Here is a 24151-nt window from a genome sequence, read left to right as displayed (position 1 = left end):
AGGAGTGCCAAAAGATAAGAACATTCTGGCAAAAACTGATTGCTTAAAAATGTTCCTGAATCAAAACTTCATTTTAACTCGTGTATTTTTTCATCAGGATTGTCCAACACAAATGGAAAATCATGCATAAAAAGCTGTATTGGCTCTGTATCTGCTGATAGCTAAAAGCTGTTGGACTCAGGAGAGCACAGGGAGTGCACTTGTCTCTGAGTCCTGAATGAAGTGGGAGAGAGTGTTAGGGCTACTTGAACATGTGCTTTCCATTGTGCTCTTGGACAAGGACCATGCACAGTCTGACCCCAGAAATATCAAGCAGCGTTTTAATCTTTGATTTGATTTTCAAAATACCATCTGAGCCTCTTGGTGAAATTGCAGATATTCCACATAGCTTATCAAGAGGTAAAAATTCTAGTCATAAAATACTTAACTATTTACTCTCCCCCTGTCCCCTCTAACCCCACACAGGCTATATTATTCTTCAAAGGACTAACTATAGATTGTTCTAGTCACTTGCACTTTTTTTGAGATTTATTTCTCCAGGAAATATAGGAATGCACAATTCAATCCATTATTACACTATTGTAGGGAATATGAAGGGTGGTGATTTTCCCTAGTATAAAAACAAGGCTTTCCCGTTTATAACTCACAAGAACCCACATTTTATGTTTATAGGAAATCTGAAAAACCATTTTAAGTGTTGGGAGTGAAGTGTCCTATATACTGTACCTGATAGCTAGCCTTGCCATCAGAAATCAATCTATTGTTTAGGAGGGCTGCCCGGAAAATTCAGAATTCTGATTGACTCTGATGGAGCATAAAAGCAGCCACTTAGATGCTGAGTTGCTTTAGAGACAGACATCCCTTTTCACAAGAGTGGATGAGAGTGACTTTGTCAGCTGCCAGGATTGACCTGTCTGTCTGAATCCATGCTTTTAGAAAATATATTCAGTAGTGTCAGACATCTCTGTTCTACTTCTGCATTCAACAACAATTTCTAACCCTGAGGATATTGTCTTAACTAAAAACCTGAAATGTCAATAGAATTGAACACCTAGAGTTGCAGTAGACACACAAAGGTGGATAATGTTTCCTTCAAGTTCTTTGATAGGGAAGGAAAGATATAAATGTAACAAAGTGTACACATCCCATGTTTTATGATGTATTTTTTTTAATGAAGTTCAGGGCTGGCCCTAGTTCTTGTTTAATAAACCTATTTCTAATCTATTTCCTTTCAGAGTAGAGCGGCAGACATTTTTATAAAATAATATCTATATTATCACAGCTAAATTAAACTTTTGAAAGTCAAACATGACAGTAAAACTGCTGACTGATCTTTTCCTATAAAAGCACCTCCATTTTAGGGGCACCATGACTGTCAAGATTTTGGAACTCTTTCAGTGTAAGCAGGGAGAGATGAGATATAAAAGCCCTCAACTGAAGTCTGCAATCTTAGCACTGAAGATCTTGTTGTGTTATACAATTACAAATTGACTGTTACTGGTTTGTTTGCTTGATGCAGTTACTGCCATTTCAGTGTCTTAGGGTACATCTACACTACAGCGGGGAGTCGATTTAAGATACGCAAATTCAGCTACGTGAATAGCGTAGCTGAATTCGACGTATTGCAGCCGACTTACTCCGTTGTGAGGACGGCGGCAAAATCGACTTCTGCCGCTTTTTGTCGGCGGCGCTTACTACCACCTCCGCTGGTGGAGTTAGAGCGCCGATTCGGGGATCGATTGTCGCGTCCCGACGGGACGCGATAAATCGATCCCCGAGAGGTCGATTTCTACCCGCCGATTCAGGCGGGTAGTATAGACCAGACCTTAGTCATGATCTGAGGCAAGCCTGCTTAGCTACAAGTTATGATTTTTATTGAGACATCTAATCACTAATGTATTTTTTTAACCATGTAGCTGTTCTTTATAATTCTTTTTCTTTTGCTCATCCATATTTATACTCATTTCATTTCCATCTTGGGGCATTACTGTTGTCCAGGTCCTGCAAAAGAAAAGAAAAGGGTTCAAATCCAAATTACAGAAATAAATCTTTTTATTAAATTGCAGGATGATGAAATCAACCAGCAGAGCCAGTTGGCTGAGAAACTAAAACAACAAATGTTGGATCAAGATGAGGTAAAAAAAAATATCCAAAGAACCTTTGTTACAAAAGTTTTGTTTCACAGAGAGCTTTTGTTTTTTAACATTACTGTATTAGCTATGCTGTTAGATGTCTTATCCAACAGATTTTTAGCCAGTTACGACAATGACAAGTCCCTGTGGCACCTTAGAGACAAACAAATTTATTTGGGCATAAGCTTTTGTGGGCTAGAACCCACTTCATCAGATGCATGGAATGGAAAATACAGGAGCAGGTATAAATACACGAAAAGATGCGAGTTGCCTTATCAAGTGTGAGGTCAGTTGCCTTATGTGACAGATGGAAGGGTTTAAACTTTAAATTTGTTAGTCTGGTCACCTTGAGAATTTGAAGTCTAAATGAGCACACATTCAAGTACACCATATTGCTGGGCCATAATATAGAGCAGGGGTGGGCAAACTATGGCCGGAAGGCTGGATCCAGCCTGCAAGCCATTTTAAGCCGGCTTGAGAGCCACACCACGTGGCTCGGCCCCGCTCCGGTTGGGGCGCAAGGTCGGGGGCTGCACCACCGGCTCCTGGAAGCTGCGGCATGGCCCTGCTCTGGCTCCTACATGCTCCAGTGGCCCCTTCCGGCACTCCAATGGGAGCTGCAGGGGCGGTGCCTGCAGATGGGGCAGCATGCAGAGCCGCCTGGCCGTGTCTCTGCTTAGGAGCCGGAGAAGGGACATGGCACTGCTTCCAGGAGCCACTTAAGGTAAGCGCCGGTCAGATCCTGCACCCCTGAGCCTCTCCCCACGCCCCAAACCCCTGCCCCAGCCCTGATTCCCCTCCCACCCTCCGAACCCCTCGGTCTCAGCCCAGGCCATCCTCCTACACTCCAAACTCCTCATCCCCAGCCCCACCCCAGAGCGCGCACCCCAACCCCAATTTTGTTGAGCATTCATGGCCCACCATACAATTTTTGTTTCCGGACGTGGCCCTCGGGCCAAAATGTTTGTGCCCCTCTCCACTCCCCCCTATATAGAGGATGCTAGCTCTGGGGTTTTGAAAGTGAGAAATGCTGGTAAAACATTTTTCAGTATGTTCGTCTTGTAAAATGCAAGACAAGGTGGATGTTAGCCAATTACCTGATTTCCTTGGGAATGCTGACGCTTTAAAAATTATTACTACTGGTGAATTAGTAATGCCCAGGATTGGCCGTTACTGATGGGTAGGCTGCATAGTTTAGTGGAGTGTATGTGGGAAATGGAACCAGTTTTTCTTGAGTTTTCATCCTGGCACTGCCACTGATGTGCTCTGAGGCCTTAAGTGAATCAGTTAATATTTCTTTATATCAATGTCTGTGTCTGAAAAAGAAGTGTGTGTGTGTGTTTTAATGAGGATGATCCTTACCTACCTCACAGAGATGGTAAGAGGATACAGTAGTAATTGTGTGAAGATGTAAAGTACTGTATAAATGCTAAATCACTATTACTGAGCTTCCAAAATGTAGTTGTGGCATTTTTCGGAAAATTTGGAGGAGGTGAAATGTTTCATAGCGAGTTAAATTCTCTATTTTTTGCTGTGCTTTTTTTTTGCAGTTTGACCCACTTTTAAAAAATATTTTAAGCTTTTCTTGAGTCAATTTCTGCTGTTAAAGTAGTGTAAATACAGAGTAACTCTGATATACCAGTGCAGCAAGTGAACTGAGATCAGTCAAACAGAGCAAAATTTGCCCCTTCACCCACCTCTTTTCTTTTTTGAGCGTTCTTCCTGCTTATTCCCCATATTTCTCACATCAGTATACAGACATCTAAGATACTGATTTGATTTCCCCTCTGTGTTCTTTCTTTTCTCGCCCTTATTCCTCCTGTAATAGCAGATGCTCCACCTAGGTTCTGACCCTTGTCCCGGATCTCCATGTTTTTGACTTACATGTGGGCTTTTGTCTCCTGCTCCCATCAAATCTAGTTGAAAACCCTCCTCACTGGGTTAGCCATAGTAAAAAAGAAGAATTATCAGAAACCTAGATGAACACAATATGTCTCACCAATCCATTAGAATTCTTTGAGGGGGTCAACAAACGTATGGACTAGGGTGATCCAGTGGATTTAGTGTACTTGGACTTTCAGAAAGCCTTTAACAAGATCCCTCACTAAAGGCTCTTAAGGAAAGTAGGCAGTCATAAGATAGGAGAGAAGGTTCTCTCATGAATCAGTAACTGGTTAAAATATAGGAAACAAAGGGTAGGAATAAATGGTCAGTTTTTAGAAGGTCCCCGAAGGATCTGTACTGGGACCAGTTCTTTTCAACATATTACATAAGAAAATAAGAACGGCCATACTGGGTCTGACCAATGGTCCATCTAGCCCAGTATCCTGTCTTCCCACAGTGGCCAAGGAGGGGTGCTTCAGAGGGAATGAACAGAACAGATAATCATCAAATGATCTGGAAAAAGGGGTACATAGTGTGGTGGCAAAGCTTGCAGATGATAGAAAATTACTCAAGATAGTTAATCCCAAATCTGCCTGTGAAGAATTACAAAGGGATCTCACAAAACTGGGTGACTGGGTAACAAAATGGCAGATGAAATTATGCACATTGGAAAACATAATCTCAACTACCACTCTCAAGGAAGAGATCTTGGAGACCTTGTAGAGCATTCTTTGAGAACATCCGCTCAATCTGTAGCGGCAGTCAGAAAAGCTAACCATATTAGGAACCATTAGGAAAGGGGTAGCTGATTAGACAGAAAATATCATAATGCCTCTATGTGAACCCATGGTAGGCTTGAATACCGCATGTGGTTCTGGTCATCCCATCTCAAAAATAATGTATTAGAATTGGAAAAGGTTCAGATAGGGGCAACAAAAATTATTAGGGGTATGGAACAGCATCCATACAAGGAGAAATTAGAAAGACTGGGACTGTTCAGCTTTGAACAGCTGTCAACATGTGGAACTCGTTGCCAGGGGATGTTGTATGTTCAAAAAAGAATAAGATAAGTTTATGGAGGATAGCTCCATCAATGGCTATTAATCAAGATGGTCAGAAGCTGGGACTGGATGACAGGGAATGATCACTTGATAAATTGTCCTGTTCTGTTAATTCACTCTGAAGCATCTGGCACTGACTACTGTCAGAAGACAGGAAACTGGGATAGGTGGACCATTAGTCTGACCCGGTATGGCTATTCTTATGAGTGTCTTGATTAGCGTTGCATTTCACATATTGCCGGCAATAATATTCCAATTACATTCTACAACTTGCTGATGTGTATTCTTAACTTTATAGGGTTTTAAGCCATCTACTTCTGTTTCATAAAAGAATGTAGTCCTTTGTGGCTCTAATGTCTGTAAATCTAATTTAGTGTCCAAATCTCACTCATTTTCACTAGTTCCCCATTTGTATAGTTTCTGTACTCCTAGGTTCTGGCATATTTTCTTACCTTTATTTCTTGGGCTATTTGTATCACTCTCCTTTTGGATGTTTGTTTACTTGGGAGTCTCCTGTATTCTAGCTCATCTCCTGCCTCCCTCTGGATCCTTATTTAATATTGGTTTGTTTTCAGTGGCCTCTAATCCCTGCCATGGTGACCATTTTCTTTCTTTTTTGCTTTCATTCCTGCTTCACCAACTTTATTATCAAAATCTCTGAGGCTAGTGTTGTACCACTGGCTTAGAAACTTTACTGGCTCTTCTAATGGGGATGGCAGTCTGTCACCTCTGGAGGCCAGTGCAATATTTTTGTTAGTTTGACTCTCTAAAAGAGGAAATTTAAGGTTTTTGAGGCTTTGACTTCATGTCTGTAAACTTCACAAGCTTCTCACAGCTCTCATTGAAATGATCCACCTGCAGTCTACTACTGCTTGTGATTAGTTCATTGATATATGATGCAACGTGGCTGTTCTTCCTAATTAGCCAGAGCACTTATTTCTGGCTGATTAAGCTAGTAGATTCAATGCTATTATAAACCATGTTACGGATAGGACACATGCTGTTATAATACCAGTAGAATTCCTTTGCCATGGGTTAACTCTTTCTTTCTCAGGTGAAAGTACATACACTTGAGCTACATCCTGCTATATGGTATTCTCAGATGAAGTTCTGAATCTTCGCAGGAAGGCCATGCCTAAACTTTACTAGAACATGACGGGTAGAACTCCATGTACTAAATTAAGCTTAATTGCTAGATAAATTGTTCTGGTCTGCTTTCTTTCTAGGTTTGTGTTCATAAATTGACCTTTCACAGTGTTCCAATCATCCTAAGATTTCAGTCACTCGTCCTCTGGATGGATTGCCAATAACTTGTTCACTCCTATATATTCTGATTTTTTTCTCTTTGGCCTCTGTAGTAAATACGCTGCTTCTAATAGCCCCCACAGTGAAACTTGCATCTCAAAGTTGTGAAACATGGGCAATAGAACTCCAGAAACACAGATCTGTACCCCTTAAGGTAGAGAACTCCTCCTTGCACCTATCTGTCAGTATTAAGGCTTATCTCTTCTTTGTGAACCAGTCGGTAGCGAATGAGATAACTAAACTCCTGACGTCTTGATTTCCCCCCCCCCTTCACCTGCAATCAAGTAAAGGGTAGTGTTGCCACTTACACATTAGGTAGTATATTGCACCAATGGATTTTTGGTATTGTGAAACCACAGTGGTAAGCACATCAAAATATCTTTAAATAAATTGTAAGGAGTAGTCCATGTCAGTTTAGCAGAGAAATACTTTTAAGGTGTTTGGTTATTATTGTTTAAATCATCTCCTATCCCTAGGTCCTGATAAATTAACTAACACTTCACTTTGAGGATACAGTATTACCAGCTGGGTGCATTTCCCTAATGGTGAATCATCTCTTCCACACTTTTGGAGCAGGGGCACGTGTTCTGAAACTAACCTGCTTACTTCCTATTTTCCAGCTTTCCTCTTAGACATCTCTAGATGCTGAATATATTGAAAGAGAAGAGATACTATCTCAGTTCTGGTTTTGTATCTAGAGCTGAACTTCCTCAAGGCTTGGGGGTGAAGAGGTAGTGGACAGTGGTAGTTCAGGCTGATGATAACGACATACTTACCTAACTTTTTATCACTCCTATGAAGTGTGGCAGTAGAGAAAAGAGCCTACCACACCATCTTTCAGAGCTCCACTTTTTTTCTTAATTGTTTTAACCATCCACTCCCATGGCATGTTCATTATTCTTCTGGCTAAACTGGACAGGATTTAATTCTTCAGCCCCCACCAGGACTATTAATTTGGCACTAAGGGCTGTGAGTAGCCTGGGAGAACTACATCTACAGCACTTCAAGCTCCAGCCAACCCATAAAGTGAGACCCTTAAAAACAAAAGCATCTCCTGAATAAATGTCCAGGATGTTGCCATTAGGATGACCCCGATCAATAACCCCTTCTTTTAATTGATGGATTAAATTTGTAGTCTTTATTTGGTGCTGCTTTTTGCCTTATTTTATTTTTTTAAACAATGATTTTTCAACTTGTGACTTTCCAAAAGTGTATTATTAGCAATAAATATTGAGAGATACTTTTCAGTTTTCTCTTTTATTTTAGCATTGTTCTCCTACAGGTAACTTTACTTGAGAGGTTTTCCAGTTCAGTGTGCAATCTGAATTTTGAAGAATTTTCCATGGTTTAATTTTTTTTATTAAGATGGAATAGGATATGAGAGTAGAATATGAAATTGACCTCTGCACAATCTTCGCCATCCTATAAACTTACCTACATCCCTTCTTATTTGAGAATGAAATGGATTAGATGGGTATAACAGGAAGGTTAGAGACAGCCATCAGTCTATGCTAAACCTGTGTTCTTTTTATTAATCAAGGGTTTGTGCATAAAAATGCTTATTTTAAGTTGATCTCTGCAAATAGGAGTAATTTTTTAAAAAGAAGTCTGTCTATAGTTTCTTTTAACTCAAGTTAAAATGTTTATCACAGTTTTTCCTGTTAAAATATTCCCTATAACAAAATGCCACAAGACACCCCAAGCTACTTTAGACAGCTTATTATGTGGTTCACTTCAAAGTTGTGACACTTTGGCTTGAAGTCTTTTTCATTTTGGTTCTTAGCTTGGATAGCATTGAATTCAGAGTAGAAAAAGCATTTGAAGCTATGAAATTGCTCAAAATAAGTTTTTGTTTCTATCTGAATCTTGTGGCATAATGGGATTTGATTAAGCTTTCTTTTCCATGAGGTCCAAAGGTTTTTTGCTTAGTTTCTTCAAAGATATATTTGCACATTCCACCTGCTGCTTATATTGTTTCTGGTAGAGTGGCAAGGTCTCTTGTCTCCTGTAGTCAATCTTGTAAATCTTTTGAGCTAGTTCTTGGGGAAACAGTGACCTACTTGTGATCTCTGCCATCTATTTACAGCTTTTGGCTTCCACTAGAAGAGATTATGAGAAGATCCAAGAGGAACTGACTCGTCTTCAGATTGAAAATGAGGCTGCAAAAGATGAGGTGAAAGAGGTTCTTCAGGCCCTGGAGGAATTAGCTGTCAATTATGACCAGAAATCACAAGAAGTGGAGGACAAGACCCGAGCCAATGAACAGCTGGCTGATGAACTGTCACAGAAAACAGTAGGAGCATTGCTGGTTATTCCTCTATCTGATGTCTGTTTTTTACATGCAGTTTATCATTGTCAAAAAAGACTGATTTTTAGGGAGATGAAAAAGTTTTTGGGGCATCCCAGATACTCACTAGTCTGTACCAATTTATAAATCTTTTATTAATATTCTAGTCAAGTATATTACTAGCTCTTGTTGCTAAAAACTGACGTAGAGAAGCCATTAGAAGGCCAACATTTGCCAAGAGTTACCTCTTGTATCGCCCATCTTGAAGAATAAAATTGTGGTAGACTCTGATACTACTGTGTGGTAATTGTTGGCAGATACTTGCATACCACACTCAAAATATAATGGTAATTTGTAGGAGCAAAGCACAATAGTAATGTTCTTTCTAATGACTAGACTTTCTTCTCAGCAGCTGTTAGCTTTATTCTCTTTGTTCTTCCAATATTCTGGTATGTAGATCTACTTTGTCACTACAATGTCTCAACCTCACTCACTAAGGGTACATCTAAGCTTCAGGCTGGCAGTGTAAATTCCAGCTCAAGGAGACATACCCACACTAGCTCTGATTGAGGTACCTGTGCTCTAAGAATATAGTCAGCGTTGGGAGTGGTGGGATGGGCTAGCTGCCCGAGTACAATCCTATCCAAGATGCTAGGTATGTACTCAGGGCAGCTAACCCCTCCTACCACTCACATTGCTACAGCTACACTCTATTTTTAGGGCTGTAGCTTGATTGGAGCTAGCATGGGTATGTTGCTTCAAGCTGAAATTTATCCAGTTAGTAGTGTAAGTCTACCCTAAAACTGCCAGGTTGGTGAAAATCTCCCTCCTTCACCCCTCTCCCTTCAAGGAGGTTGGAATAATCTGCATCTTGACAAGTCCCACCAGAATGTAACATAACTGTTTCTTTTCCCTGACTTCTCTGGCTGCAATAGAGAAAACTTAGCATTGGGGATGAAGTAAGAGTGCAAATATTTACAAGAACATTTTGTATTCACTCATTTCTTATTCTCTTCTCCCATGACACACACCTTAGCTTCTTGGATGTGATCAAATTACATCACCTACTATATCCTAGTCTACAAGAGTTTCAAATCTAGATTTGGTTTAATCTAGGGTTAACCAAAGGGTTAGGCAGGATAGACTCTGGAGCATGTGATATTCATGCCTATTTGGGTCATTGTCAGGTTCTGATTTCCATTATTTTGTAACTGATACCAACAATATTGATTTCATGTTGGTAATGTTTTTAACATTATATTAGCAATTTTCATTTTACTGTGCTATTTGCTAAAAGGCATACTGGCTGTCTGCTGAGGACACTGGTGATAAGGACAGGCAGTTAGATAGAAGGCATTACTGTACAAACACTAGAAAGATGCAGATGTTGGTGTGTTTAATATGTAACTTGGATGTCAGACTCTAAGTGAATTCTGCAAAAGGATGAATAAAATAAATAATCCTGTAGCCTGAAAGCCATAATTGAACAGCCTGTACCATGGAATGACACTGAAACAAGGGAAAATGAAATTTGGGGTCACAATTATACCTCTATCAAAGGGGAGACATAAAAACAACCATATAAAGACAATCTTTTAAATGTAGAAATAGGAAAACTAACCTATGTGGGTTTGTTCTGTTCAGAGTATGAACTGTCAGTTTTCTGAACTATAGTTGCTGTTCTATATAAAGGGAATCATTGGACAGGTTTGTAATCCCATCTCTTAAATCTTTTCCAGACGGCTTTGACAGCCACCCAACGAGAGCTGGGTCAGTTGCAGGAACTCAGTAATCATCAGAAAAAGAGAGCTACAGAGATCTTGAACTTACTGCTTAAAGATCTGGGAGAGATCGGAGGAATCATTGGTACCAATGATGTTAAAACGGTAAACCAGATCTTATATTGCTTTTTTCAAAAGACTATAAAGATGTAGTTCTGAGGATGGGTGGTATGGGTATTTATAGCCTCAACCTTTCACCTCTGTAGTCTGATCTTTAAATCCTCCTTGGATCACAAATTAAAATAATTTGTTTTGGTTTTGGTGGATGTTTTTCTAGGTCATAAAACCACCATGCAGCTTACGCAATCTATTGTGATAGGCGCTCTCTGTTCTTGAGAAGTCCAGGATTTGTATTAGCACCCGTTCACCAGATCAGGACAGAGTCATGTGAGGAGAAATGTTTGTGGCTTATCATTTAAACACTGGCTGAATTTAGAAATTTCACAAATTTTCAGGGAAATCAAAGTATTGGTGACAAACTCAAGTCTGTCAATTGCCAGCATTGGTGAATTTTTCTGATTACCCCATAAATGTCAGCATTGCTGTAGCATACTCCTGACTATAGCCAATGTAGGAGAGGAAACTTATTGATGGTTTCTTCTTCTGTGGAATAACAAAGTGGAAAATAAATGAATGCTATTGACAAAGTAGAACCCTGGGAGTGGAAATGTTTCTGGAGATACCTGAAATCTTGCGCCACTCAGTGCTTTGAAATTTGCATGCTGACTGGCTCCTCTGAATACAGACAGCTGGCCAAGTTCTTCAAGGTTTTCATTTCTCCCACTATAGATAAAGGAAATTTTAACAATTGGAAACGGTATTTTAATGGCCATTAGCTAAAACTGTGCATCAGGTAACTGAACAAACTATTCACTGTAGGTGATATACAAATTCTCTTTACGCTGTTGACCATGTCACTTTTTTCTTTTGAAACTAAAAGTTATGTTTAGTTGCTAGACCACTCCGGCAAGTTTGCATGAGACAAATCTATTTCCAAGTAGTATTTCATGTTGTCTTTTTAGTGTACTAACTTTCTCCTTTTTTCTTCACTTGGAATATTGGACCTGGCATCTTACTTTTTAAACTCTTTCCCCATACTTCAAGGATAAAAACAAGTATGTGTCGCTGGATACTCTGTCCAGGATATACCCCTTGGACCTGATCCTGAGAGTTGTTGTGCACTTGCCTCTCTCTCACTGAAGTCAAAGGGATTTGCAAGTGCTCAATTCCTCTCTGATTACAAAGGATATGATCTTTGTCTGTCTGGCAATGTGTTTCTTATGACACGTCCCGCATCATTATTCCCCGGAGTATGAACTGTTCATTTAAGATTTGCTAGAAGGCATGTTTGGGTAGGGGAGGGAAAGGAAATCCATGCTTGCTGAGGAATTCCTTGCTCAATGAACTGAGAGAAAACTGGGCTCCTGGAATTCTGCTGTTATCATTGGATTCCACAGGTTCTGAATGTTCCGTAGTGTATTAGTTTATATTAAAGTATTTGATAATTCTGGAAATCTAGCTGTTGCAATCTCAAAATAAGCAAAATAAACGGTCATGCCATTTCAGTTTTTGGCTGATACAAATAGTCAGTAAATCTAGGGTTGATATAAGATTACAGGGAGCTCTGTCCAAATTAATGTGATCTGATCTGGAAGTTTTTTAACCATTTTTTTCCTAGTAGTACAAGAGTGAATCTTGCATAAGATGTTACAGGAACCCCTGGTGGTCATGTAATTGTATATGAAATTATATTAAAGGGTACAGTACTTGAAAATAGATGTTTACCATTTAGTGGAGGCTTTGTACTAATTAAGAAGCCAGTTTTCAGTGTAAACAAGTAACAATGGAAGGTGCTTTATAATGTCACTTTAAAAAGGGAAGTTCCTGGCCTCTCCAGCAGCATCGGAAAGCTCTTCTGCAATGTGTCACTGCAATTAGAGCAAGTGTTCTAAATTATTCCCACTTTTAATGTTGAGTCATTGGATCAGTGGTTATAACCTGAGCAGGAAGACTTAACTTTTGGCCTTTGTCTGACTTTTATCCATGAAGTTTCGGAGAGATTGAGTGATACGACATTTTGGAATGTAAATGGGAAAAAATCCAAGCCGGTGTACCCAGGACTTGTGAGTTGTGCTGTGTATTACTGAGATCTCCTAGCTCTAGACAACTGGTTCACTAGTAGAAAGTTTTCTGCATTGGCTATTTTCTTTTATAAGCCTGCATTAAGCAATGCAACTCTTTGTGTGTTTAGTTAGCAGATGTGAACGGGGTAATCGAGGAAGAGTTCACCATGGCACGGCTGTATATCAGTAAGATGAAGTCTGAGGTGAAATCTCTGGTGAACCGCAGCAAGCAGCTGGAGAGTGCCCAGATAGACTCCAACAGGAAGATGAATGCCAGTGAGAGGGAACTTGCAGCCTGCCAGCTCCTCATCTCACAAGTATGCCTCTTTCCTCCTCCTCCTCCTCTCTTTGGCAGAAGTCTCACTGATTTACTCTCTTCTTCCTTGAAATCTCCTGCCTCCACCCCCAACCTAATTAAACATGCTACTTCTCAATGATGAGATCATGCCTGCTTGGCTGTAGATTTCTATCTCCCTCATACTGTAAAGTACAGCTTATCCACACTTGTTGAAGAAACAACTTTATTTCTGCAACTCTATACCTTTAACACTCTGCCTTTAACTTAAAAAATGACATGCAAATAAAATTAACAAAATTAATATCCAGTTCATTTGTAAAACATGCTGGGAGAGGCATTCATCCCATTAGCAAATATACAGTATAGTACAGGGGTCGGCAAACTACGGCCGTGTTTGGCACGCTAGCCAATTCTGAGTGGCACGCAGCTCCCTTCCGCAGTCCCAGCCCCACTCGGCCCCGCCTCGCCCACCGCTCTCCCCTGCGGGGGCAGGAGGCAGAAGCTTGGTTCTGCGGCAGCCAAGCTTCCCTTCTCCCCCACTTCTTCCCCCAGCGTGGTGCTTTCCAGCCCCTCCTCCTCTCCTTCCCTGGCCAATCAGCTGATGGCCCTAGCGAGGGGGAGGGGGAAGAGCGGCAGCATGCTCCCTGCTCCGTAGAGGACGCAGAGAGAAGTAGGGACGGAGCTTGGGGGAAGGGGGTTGAACAGGGCATATCCCTTCCAGCCCCCTGCCCTGAGCCGCTCAGGGCAGGGGGTTGGGAGCACCCCCACGAGCCGAGCATCCCAGCCTTTTGCTCTGCACCCCCCCACCCCAACACACATCCATCCCTCTGCCCTGCACCCCCACAGCCCCAGCTGTCTGCCCTGAACCCCCCCCACCCCAACACACACACAGCCTTCTGCCCTGCACCCCCCACACTCCCCAGCCCTCCTCCCTGAACCCCCCACACCCCAACACACACCCAGTCTTCTGCCATGAACCCCCTCCCCCAGCCCTCTGCCCTGACCCCTGAAACACCCCCCAACCCCAGGACTGGGTCCCAGTTAATAGAATCCCAGGCTGGCAGCGAGCTGAGCAGGCTGGTGGCGTAAGATCAGCATTTTAATTTAATTTTAAATGACGCTTCTTAAACATTTTGAAAACCTTGTTTACTTTACATACAATAGTTTAGTTATATAATATAGACTTATAGAAAGATACCTTCTAAAAACGTTAAAATGTATTACCGGCACGCGAAACCTTAAATTAGAGTGAATAAATGAAGACTCGGCACACCACTTCTGAAAGGTTGCCGACCCCTGGTATAGTATATGAAATGATACTGTTAACACTATAGAGACTGGTGCCTTATAATTCTGAGCAACAGGGTTTCCTGGTGACTGTTGTGTGACCAGAAAAAGAGCTTGGAGAATGCCCCTCTGGGTCAGACTTTTTGTGATCCTAAAGGGGAAAAAGGAAAGGAAATGTGCTGAATGCCAGCTACTGCCAATATGTTGGGGTTTTGTTGATTCCACATGGTCCCCATGTTCCCTGATTGTGGGGAGGAATTGAGAGTCCACCACATGTAATTTGCTGGCACTTAGTCTGAAAAAACTGGAGTTTATCATTAAAATGTAAGTAGGGACAGACCCAGTTTTGCAGTTGCTGTGGCTCTCCAATCCATTGAACTTGCTGTAGATCTTGATAAGGAAAGGCAGAAGTTGTAGCATGCTTCTAAATGTTCCAGAAAGACACTAGACCAATTTGTGGCTGGATAGATAGTTTGTTCAGAAATGTGAAATGAACCATGCATGTGAATGATCTTATCCCAGGGCTTTTTTTAATCAATAAAATTGTATAGTGGAGTCTGGTATTACTTAACAGTTACATAGCACTTTTCATGTTCAAAGCACTTAACAAATGTTACCTAATTATTCCCCTCCACATCCCTGTAAAGATAGAGAATCTGAGGCAAAAAGGTTAAGTGGCTTGCCAGAGGCTGTTGAATGAGGCGGGATTAGAAGTGGGAGTGGAACTCACTACTGTGCTGAGACTGATGGTCTACACCTCTCTTCTGGCGTTTGAATGCTTTTAGTGCTGTGTGGAAACCAACCAGATTAATTCTTTCAAGCATGAGAACTTTTTTTCTTGTCATTCTGGGAGCCCTGTGAATAAGACCATGATGAGGTTCCCTCTGTATTTAAGCCTAGAAGGAAACTTAGTAACAGTTAACAGAGGTTTGAACTGTTTAATTGAGCCCTTAAAATTGAGTATCTCTGCCATGTGCTGCTCTAATTCCACACTTTGGGGAATGAGCATTCCAAACGCTTCTTGTCAAATTTAGTAATCTAGCAGACTGTCATCATGATAGATGTGGCATTTGACATGTACTTTTCATTGAGAACTCAGTCCTGAGAGGTACTGAACTCTTTCAACTCCCATTAAGGTTAGGAGGTACTCGGCACCTTTCAAGCTTTTGCCCTTAATGCGGAAATATAATGTGAACTCAAAAATCTAGACCTCTTCTCCATGCTGAGGCAGGTCTTCTTAAAATGAAATGATCTCATCAGTAGAACTGTAATAACTCCCAACACAGGCCCCTCTTAACTCAGAAATTAGGAATAGAATTTGTTTCAAAATAAAATATATTTTGTTCTTTTTACCTTTGAAATGTGTCAGCTGCTATTTTTATTAATTAAAGTGACCTTTCTTGTTTAAAGACGTGCTAACAAAAAATAGGAGCAAATGATCAGTGTTGCTATTGACCAACAAATCTGGCATCCTAGTAGTACAGCTTGAGGTGCCCAGGAAGCTATTCAATTATGTATTCCATCCTAATGTTAAATTAATTTGACTTCAAAATATTGCTGCTGGTTGATAACAAGCTGGTCCTGCATTCCATATGGTATTGTGGAAATACTTGTCATGCTGCATAGTGTTAACCACAGGCCACAAAGAGTTAAGATTGTGTTGGTGTTACATCTATCGTAGATCTTGTACAGCATATCCACCTAGTAGTTAGCTCTGGATGCAGAGAGCTTTCACATGTCCCTAATCTTTATAGGAAGAGAGCACCTGAATTTCTAAATTACAAGCTTTACCATTTATATCTGCTTATTGTTCACTTTTTTTTTAAAGCATGAAGCAAAGATTAAGTCCCTTACAGACTACATGCAAAATATGGAACAGAAGAGAAGGCACCTAGAAGAGTCACAAGACTCGCTTAATGAAGAGCTGGCCAAGTTACGTGCTCAAGGTACTGTACTTAAAATAGGGTAATTAATTGTGGGGGGCCTCTAGTCCTAGACTTTTTACCTCTACAGTCTAGAAAATCAAGTTCTATCCGACTGGCACAATGACAACTCTTCTGGGGATCTTGTATTTTGTTGTCTTTCCTTGCAAATAATGGTTGCCCCGCCGACCTGCTATTCATTCCTCCCATTACTAGAAGGATGACACAGCTGAGCCAGATTGGATAGTCGGAATTTTAATTCACTTGCCTAATCCTAGACATTGCTCAGGGCCTCTTTGAAGCAAAAGCAAACTCTGAAGAGGATGCATTGATGTAGCTAATGGGAAACCTGAATGTGCAAACTTGACAACAAATGATTTCCCCCATCCTCTTAATAAATTGTCCTGCATGCTTAGTATTCAGTCATAGAACAGTACAACTGAGTCAATATCACACAGTTCAGTGACTTGCAGTACACACTGTGCTTGTTATGAAACTCAAAGTTAAGCCACAGCAACCTAGTTCATGCAGTTGAAGGAGCATCAGGCCCTCCTGGTATTGTAATATTCTTCGAGTCCAGTCCAACTGGAATAATCCCCCTAGTTGCTGACCCATACAAGCTCTGTGGGTTGCCTGCTCTACAACTGGGGAGACTGTACCCTGTTTGATCCTGGGTGAAATGCTCCTTTTGTAGCTGCTACGTTACATCCTGCAAATACATGGGCTTTGTTTTATGGATTGCAAATTAGGTTTTTGTGACAACATATGCAAAATTTATTGAAAGAGCAATTCTCTTTAGTGTTCTTAAGCCTCTGTAGCACACACTGCCACTGTGGGTCCTGATTTCCACCATACACCTGCCAGCCCAGAACATCACCCCATATTCCTTGTTCGGGGTCCCTTTGTAGTCCAGGAGCAGCAGGCTGTGTCAGAGAATTCATTATTTAACGTTCTGGCAAGTTGAGTTTTGGCTCCATCTTCAGGCTTCCCCATCTATTCCTAGGGGTAGGTGTGGCATCAGATGCTTTGGGTCCTCTGAAAAGTTAGAAGAAAAGGATGGAAGTCACCAAGGCCTAAGGACAGTGGGAAGGGTCACAAGTAGACATGAGGATGCTGGGAATGGGGAGGAGTTGTAGGCATATGGGGGGTATGACCTGGTGATAAGTGGAGAAGGTGATGGATGGGTTATCCACATGTCACTTCAGATAGAGCCCTGCCTAGCCATATGTGAGTCTTTCAACAAATGACTGTTAGTGTGCCCATTTATTTTGTTACCATTAAAAATGTATCGGAGATGGGTAATGTGATATTCTTGAATTGAGAGCTGAAGTTCTCTGTCTGCTTCTGGAAAGAAAAAGCTGTTGGAGTGATTTTTTTTGGTAATGGTTTCAGATTCAGTGTGTTGAGTAAGTCTCTGGTTAATTCTTAACTTTTTTTTTTTTAAACTCTTAACAGAAAAAATGCATGAAGTCAGCTTCCAGGATAAAGAGAAGGAGCATCTGACCCTTCTTCAGGATGCAGAGGAAATGAAGGTAGCATTGCAGGCCACAATTATAGATTTTCCTCACCAAGAACACTTGTCAAACTGACAATTAGGTCTAAATTCTGCTTTCGGATGCACATGTGCTGCCCAATCACTTTTAATAAACTTTTATAATCTATCAGAGCCATAAACTTCCATTGGGAAACCTACATGCCACGTAGGAGTGACTTTCCTGATTTGAAAGGGAAGAGCTTGATAATGTTGATAAAGTAAATTTGTGGGGGAAAAAGGTACGTTGTAGCCAAAATATGGTTGGATGGTTTGGAAGTTGAGCTAACTTCAAAAGGTGAAAAGATTCAGTTGAAAGATTTGTACAAATTTAATCAAAAATTTTAGTAAATCCACTTCTTCATTTGAACCCAGGACTGAAATTCAGTGCCTAATATAATACACCTCTACCCCAATATAACGCGACCCGATACAACATGAATTCGGATATAACGCGGTAAAGCTGCGCTCCGGGGGGCGGGGCTGCGCACTCCAGTGGATCAAAGCAAGTTCAATATAACACGGTTTCACCTATAACATGGTAAGATTTTTTTGGCTCCTGAGGACACCATTATATTGAGGTAGAGGTGTACTTTTAATTGGAAATGGTTTCCTTACCTACACACACAAAAATGAGCCTGATTCATTCAGCCTGCATTACTTCAGTTTTATACCAGTAGAAATCTATTGAAGTAAATTAGTTTAAGTGTCAAGTATCAGAGGGGTAGCCGTGTTAGTCTGAATCTGTAAAAAGTCTTGCATCTGAAGAAGTGAGGTTCTTACCCACGAAAGCTTATGCTCCCAATACTTCTGTTAGTCTTAAAGGTGCCACAGGACCCTCTGTTGCTTTTTAGTTTAAGTGGTGAATCAGGCCTTATGGATCAATGTGATTTTTATACTGGAATTTAATAAGGAAAGGCCAGATCATATTTAAACAATTGCCCAATCATCTGGAAAGAACCTCCTCCTAAATATGACCTAATGAATTATAAAGCCAAAACACATTTTCTGATATTTATTCTTCCAGTTTGCAAGTAGAATGCAAGGAGGAAATATTAAGCAATAATGTAGAGAACTGGTATTTTTTTTTAATGAGGATTACAGTTTGTGTGAAGTGGGGGGAAAATCCTGTGTTTAACAGGGATAGTAACTGAACTTCAAAAATTTGACCTTGGATTCAAAAACCTAAATTAATGATTAAATAGCGATGCAGAATTATTCCATGTCTGGTGTGAGGGAAAAATGTCCTATGTAACATCAAGCCAAAAAGAGAGAGAATAAAAATATAGCTTTCCCAAGTACCTGAAATATCTCTAGCTCTAGGAGTTCGGCAGTAGTGTCATGGGTAAGCTGCTTCCCCCCCACTACGCCCTGTAGGTGTTCTTTGTCTGCACAACTAAAGCAGTAAAAAAAATTTTTTCCTGGTAAACAGATGGGTACAATGGTATAGAAGGTGGCAGGAACAGCTGTAATTCTTGGGGTATGCTTAGTAACATACACCTGCCATCTTCCTGTACATGTTCCTTGCAAAGCCACAAAAATAGAAATCAGGGCTTCCCCACATAAGACAGATGCATAGTCACGAATCTAGCACTCGGTGCAATAGATGGTACTGCGCTGTCTATATAAATCAGTATATTGAGTAAAGTTCTGATGTGATTTAGTTTTTAAATCTAAAACTATAGGTTTGACTTAGCTTGTATGTACAGAAAAGAGAGGATTAGGCATTAGCAAAAGCAGATAAACTATTGAAATACACCATTTCTGTTTTTCAAACTGCAGAAAGCGCTGGAGCAGCAGATGGAGAGTCACAGGGAAGCCCACCAGAAACAGCTGTCCAGGCTACGAGATGAGATTGAAGAGAAGCAGAAAATCATTGATGAAATCAGAGAGTATGCTTGCTCATTGTTTCCCTGTCATTTAGCTCTTTTCTATACTGTTCTAATGACATTGTAAGATTGTTCTTCCATCCATACCTATGTATCTCAGGCTAGGTCTACACTACCCGCCTGAATCGGTGGGTAGAAATCGACCTCTCGGGGATCGATTTATCGCGTCCCATCGGGACGCGACAATCGATCCCCAAATCGGCGCTCTTACTCCACCAGCAGAGGTAGGAGTAAGCGCCGCTGACAGAAAGCCGCAGAAGTCGATTTTGCCGCCGTCCTCACAGCGGGGTAATTCGGCTGCGATACGTCGAATTCAGCTACGCTATTCACGTAGCTGAATTTGCGTATCTTAAATCGACTCCCCCCTGTAGTGTAGATGTACCCTCAGAGTTCTACTAGCACTTGCTGGCCTTAGAAACCAGCATGTACAGGTACCCTATATAACTATTCTGTACTCATTTGAAGATAAAGTGACAGAAAAGTATAGAATATTATGGATTAAACTGTCCTTTTCCTTGTTATGTATCTACTTCAATAAAAAGAATTGTGGAGGGGAGGAAGAAAGACACAATAATGTTATGCCTAAAGGCTTATAGATAATAGAAATAGTAGATGAGAACAAATTGGAAAAATAAAGACTCTGAACACCTGTCATGGTGACTGGTCCTGCCACAGCCTTTCTTGTTCTTCAAACAACTACTAGCCAGTAAACTCCAGCTGCTTCCTGTTACAGCACTATGGGTGTGTTTTCTTGGCATCACCAGTTTCAGTATATATCGGTTAATGAAGTACCCCGAAAACATACTGAAGCCAAGTCTGTACATCTAGTGCATGATTCTGCACTGGAATTCTTTCTCATAGAATTATGATGTAAAGTACAATGTGGGGCACTGTGCTCCTTACTGCTATACTCTTGGTTCTGTAAACAATTAAATCTGTCTCATCCCAATGTAATGCTCATTTTCCACTGCATTTATAAAAGGGATAAGACATGATAACAGAAAAATGAGAAATGTGAAAACAGAATAGTTTTGAAAGTACAGGTTGTGCCCTTGAGGTATAAAAAGGGTATGTGGTAGGAGGGGACAAGAGCTGTTTGTATGTTTTGTTTCCCCAAAATATTTAAATGAAGGCTATTATTCCAGTTAATGATCCTTCATGGTTAGTATAAATACCAAAATCTCTCAGTGGAACTGCAGGTTCATTCTCTGTGGGAAACTCTGTTCTGAATGTGAAGGTTTCTCTAAGTGTTTTACCTACAATGGTCTGTATCAAGCTGGCGAGATTTTTCCCCTTCTCATTTCAGTATGAACCAGAAGCTGCAATTGGAACAAGAGAAATTGAGCTCTGATTATGATAAATTGAAAATAGAGGATCAGGAAAGAGAAATGAAACTGGAAAAGCTCATGTAAGTTTGCAGTCTCCTTCTCTGATCTCTTTAAGCTTTGTTTCTTGTATATTGTCATACTTATGGGCTAGCTGCACCTCTGATCCCTTTCTGATCTCTTTGAGTGCACCTGCTCAGGGGATAGGCCTTATCTGTCTTGGGGTGAAATCACACAATTCTTCCATTCTGAGATTGTTACCCTTTGTATACCAGCCACTTAGAGGGGAAGGATGGTATAGTGGTTAGGACACCGGCCTAGGACTGGGGTGTGGGGGGCATAAATTCAGTTCCCTGTTCTGCCAACAGACTTCTTGTGTGACCTTGGACAAGTCACTTTGCCTGTGTTGCCTCATTTGCCCATCTGTAAAATGTGGATAATAGCACTTGCCTACTTCCCAGGGGTGTTGTGAGGATAAATACACTAAAGACTGAGGTGCTTGGATATTATGGGAATGGAGAAGGCCATATAGGTACCACAGAAGATGGAATATTACCCAGCAGATCCAGTTGGGTTTCAGGCACCTGTTTCCTTCTTACAGGGACAAGTGACATAGTGACCAACAACCTTCTTAAAACAAAGCATTTTTATTTAACAATTGGGTCAAAGCATTAGAGAAAAGCGGATTTTAAATCAACAGCGTGTAAATATGTCTATCTTACCTAAAGTATTACCATCCCATAATGGCAACTGAGGCAGGCCTAGCTTCTTCGGACACCTGCACAGTCTGTGTGTGTCTGTCTGGTTCCCCCTTTATATCCTCAAGAGAGTCCTTTTTAACCCTACAAGGATTCTTTGTTTTCCAGGAGGCCTCTTCAAGTCTTGGCCAGCTTTGAACGGTCCTGGTCAGACCAGTTCTGTAGGTTGTCCAGGACTATGGCAGAGTCACCAGAGATAATATTTATGGTGTTGTCCCTTAACAACTCTTAAGTGAAAGCTGACCATCTTGAGCCATGTCTTCCTTCCTGCCTGACTCATCCCAGATTGTCTCCTAGTGAGAAGCATTTACAGCAAAATACGCATACAGAAGATACCATCCCAGTAACCAGGCTAACCTACAAATTACAGGGCACACCACATTGGTTATGTCATGGTTTTTTGTTGTTTTAGTATGTGCCAACGTAAGTTTTTCAGAGCTCTAGTTTTGTTACCTTGTGCAAGGAGATAAACTGAAAATGTCTTGCTCGTTGCAAGATTGCAGATTGGCTTTTTGTACTGTAAAAACAAACAATCCACCAGTAACAAAACCATCTAGTTGCCTATTTGGGCTTTTTCTCAGACTTTCCTGAAAATATAGAAGATTAAATTTTCAAATACAGTTACAAGAGTTGCATGCCAAAATGGAGATGGTGGCCCAGTCATTACTGCTGAAAAAGCCTGCACATATGTGTGCAGTTGGGTAATTGCATGTGCAATTTATTTAGATGTGCGAATGTGGGCACACCTGTTCCATCCAAATCTGAAAACTTTGACTGATGCTATTCTGTTTTATGTTCTTTTATTTTCATGATTTCAGTATGTTGTTTGGCTTACATAATGGTCTCTCTTTTTAGACTGCTTAATGATAAAAGGGAACAAGCAAGAGAAGATCTTAAAGGGCTGGAGGAAACTGTGGTATGTTATAACTAAAACATCAGCTTTTTTGCAAGGGCTTAGGCAGTGATTTGTTGCCAGCCTTTTTGTATGTGCTTGTTGCCTACAATGTTTTTGCAAGAAAATGACCAGCTTAGGTGAGAAATAAGTTTTAAAAAGTAGTATATTTCCAAACTCTTCTTCTGTCGTGAACTTGATTTGAATACGTTTAGGATCTGACCCAACCCACTTTTGCCCATATCTAGGTTACACCTTATTTCTAAATTTCCTAAAGCTATTTTACTGATCTGTTTACTTATCATCCTACATATACTCATCTCAATGGCTCATTCTACAAGTTTTTCAATATTTGATATTTATGATTTAATGTCATAACCAATGTATTACATGAATACATTTAAATTGCGTTTCTCAAAGATGTTAGTACTTTATCACTGTGCAATCAGCATAATCCTGTATAAAATGCATTATGCTCTGCAATCAGTACTGAAAGGACACTTCTTTTGAAGAACTAGTGCTGTCTTCAGATCAATGCTATGAAATCTTCTTGTGAAAAACTTTGACTTTGTGCAATATACAAGACTTTTGGAAGAGGTAAAAAGGCTGGTTGAAACAATAGTGATTTTCTTCTTGATTACAATATGAGTGAATTAATTGTCCCACTCTGCTTGGCACTGGCGAGGCATTAAGTGGAGTCAGAGGTGAAAGTAAGCCGGTATGCCGTACCGGGGCGGCCCGGCTTCCCCAGGTGGCAATTTAAAGGGCCTGGGGCTCCCAGCAGCGGCTGCCAGAACCCTGCCGCTGGAGCCGTGGGGTAACGGCAGTGGGGCTCTGGGGGTTATTTAAAGGGCCGGGCTCCCACTGCCTCTACTGCCCTGGACCCTTTAAATAGCTGCCGGAGCCCCGCTGCTGCTACCCCAGGGCTCTGGGGGCTATTTAAAGGGCAGGGGAGGTAGAAGCAGGGGAGTCCTGGGCCCTTTAAATAGCCCCTGGAGCCCTGCCGCCAGAGCCCTGGGGTAGCAGCAGCAGCCGGGGGCTCAGGCAGCGGTTTAAAGGGCCCAGGGGAGAGGGAGGGCACTTACCGGTACAGGGTGGGCCGGGGCTGGCTCTGGGAACCAGAGCTGGCCCCAACACAGCCCCGTACTGGTAAGTCCTTATTTCTAGTTTCACCCCTGGGTGGAGTACTGTGTTGAGTTTTGGGTGCCATACTTTAAGAAGATATGGACAAATTGTAGAGAGTCACAAGGAGAGCTACAAAAATGATAAAAGATTTAGAAAAGCTGATGTATGTGGAAACGTTAAAAAATCTGGGTATGTTTAGTCTTAAGAACAGAAGACTGACGGTGACCTGATAAGTCTTCAGATATGTTAAGGGCTGTGATAAAGAGGAAAATGATCAATTGTGCTCCATGTCCTCTCAAAATAGGACAAGAAGTAATGTGCTTAATCTGCAACAAGGAAAATTTAGGTGTTATATTAGGAAAAACTTTCTAACTGTAAGGACAGTTAAGCTCTGGAATAGGCTTCCAAGGGAGGATGTGGAATCCCCATCATTGGAGGTTTTTAAGAATGGGTTGGACAAACACCTGTCAGGGATGGTCTAGATATATTTGGCCCTTCCTCAGAACATGGGCTCCTGAGGTCCCTTCCTGCCCTACATTTGTATTAGCCTA

At 41.1% G+C, this 24151-nt stretch overlaps 1 protein-coding gene across 1 annotated transcript in view; it reads left to right on the top strand.

Annotated features, from left to right (window-relative positions):
• The window catches only part of KIF5C (kinesin family member 5C), a 123240-nt gene that overhangs the window by 78857 nt on the left and 20232 nt on the right, over positions 1-24151 (top strand). Inside the window, exons 13-21 of the mRNA XM_054044542.1 lie at positions 2067-2135; positions 8469-8675; positions 10409-10555; positions 12702-12890; positions 15987-16104; positions 17536-17612; positions 19394-19503; positions 20807-20908; positions 22439-22499. Of these exons, the coding sequence (XP_053900517.1) occupies positions 2067-2135; positions 8469-8675; positions 10409-10555; positions 12702-12890; positions 15987-16104; positions 17536-17612; positions 19394-19503; positions 20807-20908; positions 22439-22499 (1080 nt within the window). The remainder of the gene's footprint in view (positions 1-2066; positions 2136-8468; positions 8676-10408; positions 10556-12701; positions 12891-15986; positions 16105-17535; positions 17613-19393; positions 19504-20806; positions 20909-22438; positions 22500-24151) is intronic.

The sequence above is a fragment of the Malaclemys terrapin genome, chromosome 11 (genome assembly GCF_027887155.1).
Source record: "Malaclemys terrapin pileata isolate rMalTer1 chromosome 11, rMalTer1.hap1, whole genome shotgun sequence".
NCBI classification, from domain to species: domain Eukaryota; kingdom Metazoa; phylum Chordata; order Testudines; family Emydidae; genus Malaclemys; species Malaclemys terrapin.
This window is presented reverse-complemented; position numbering and strand designations above follow the sequence as displayed.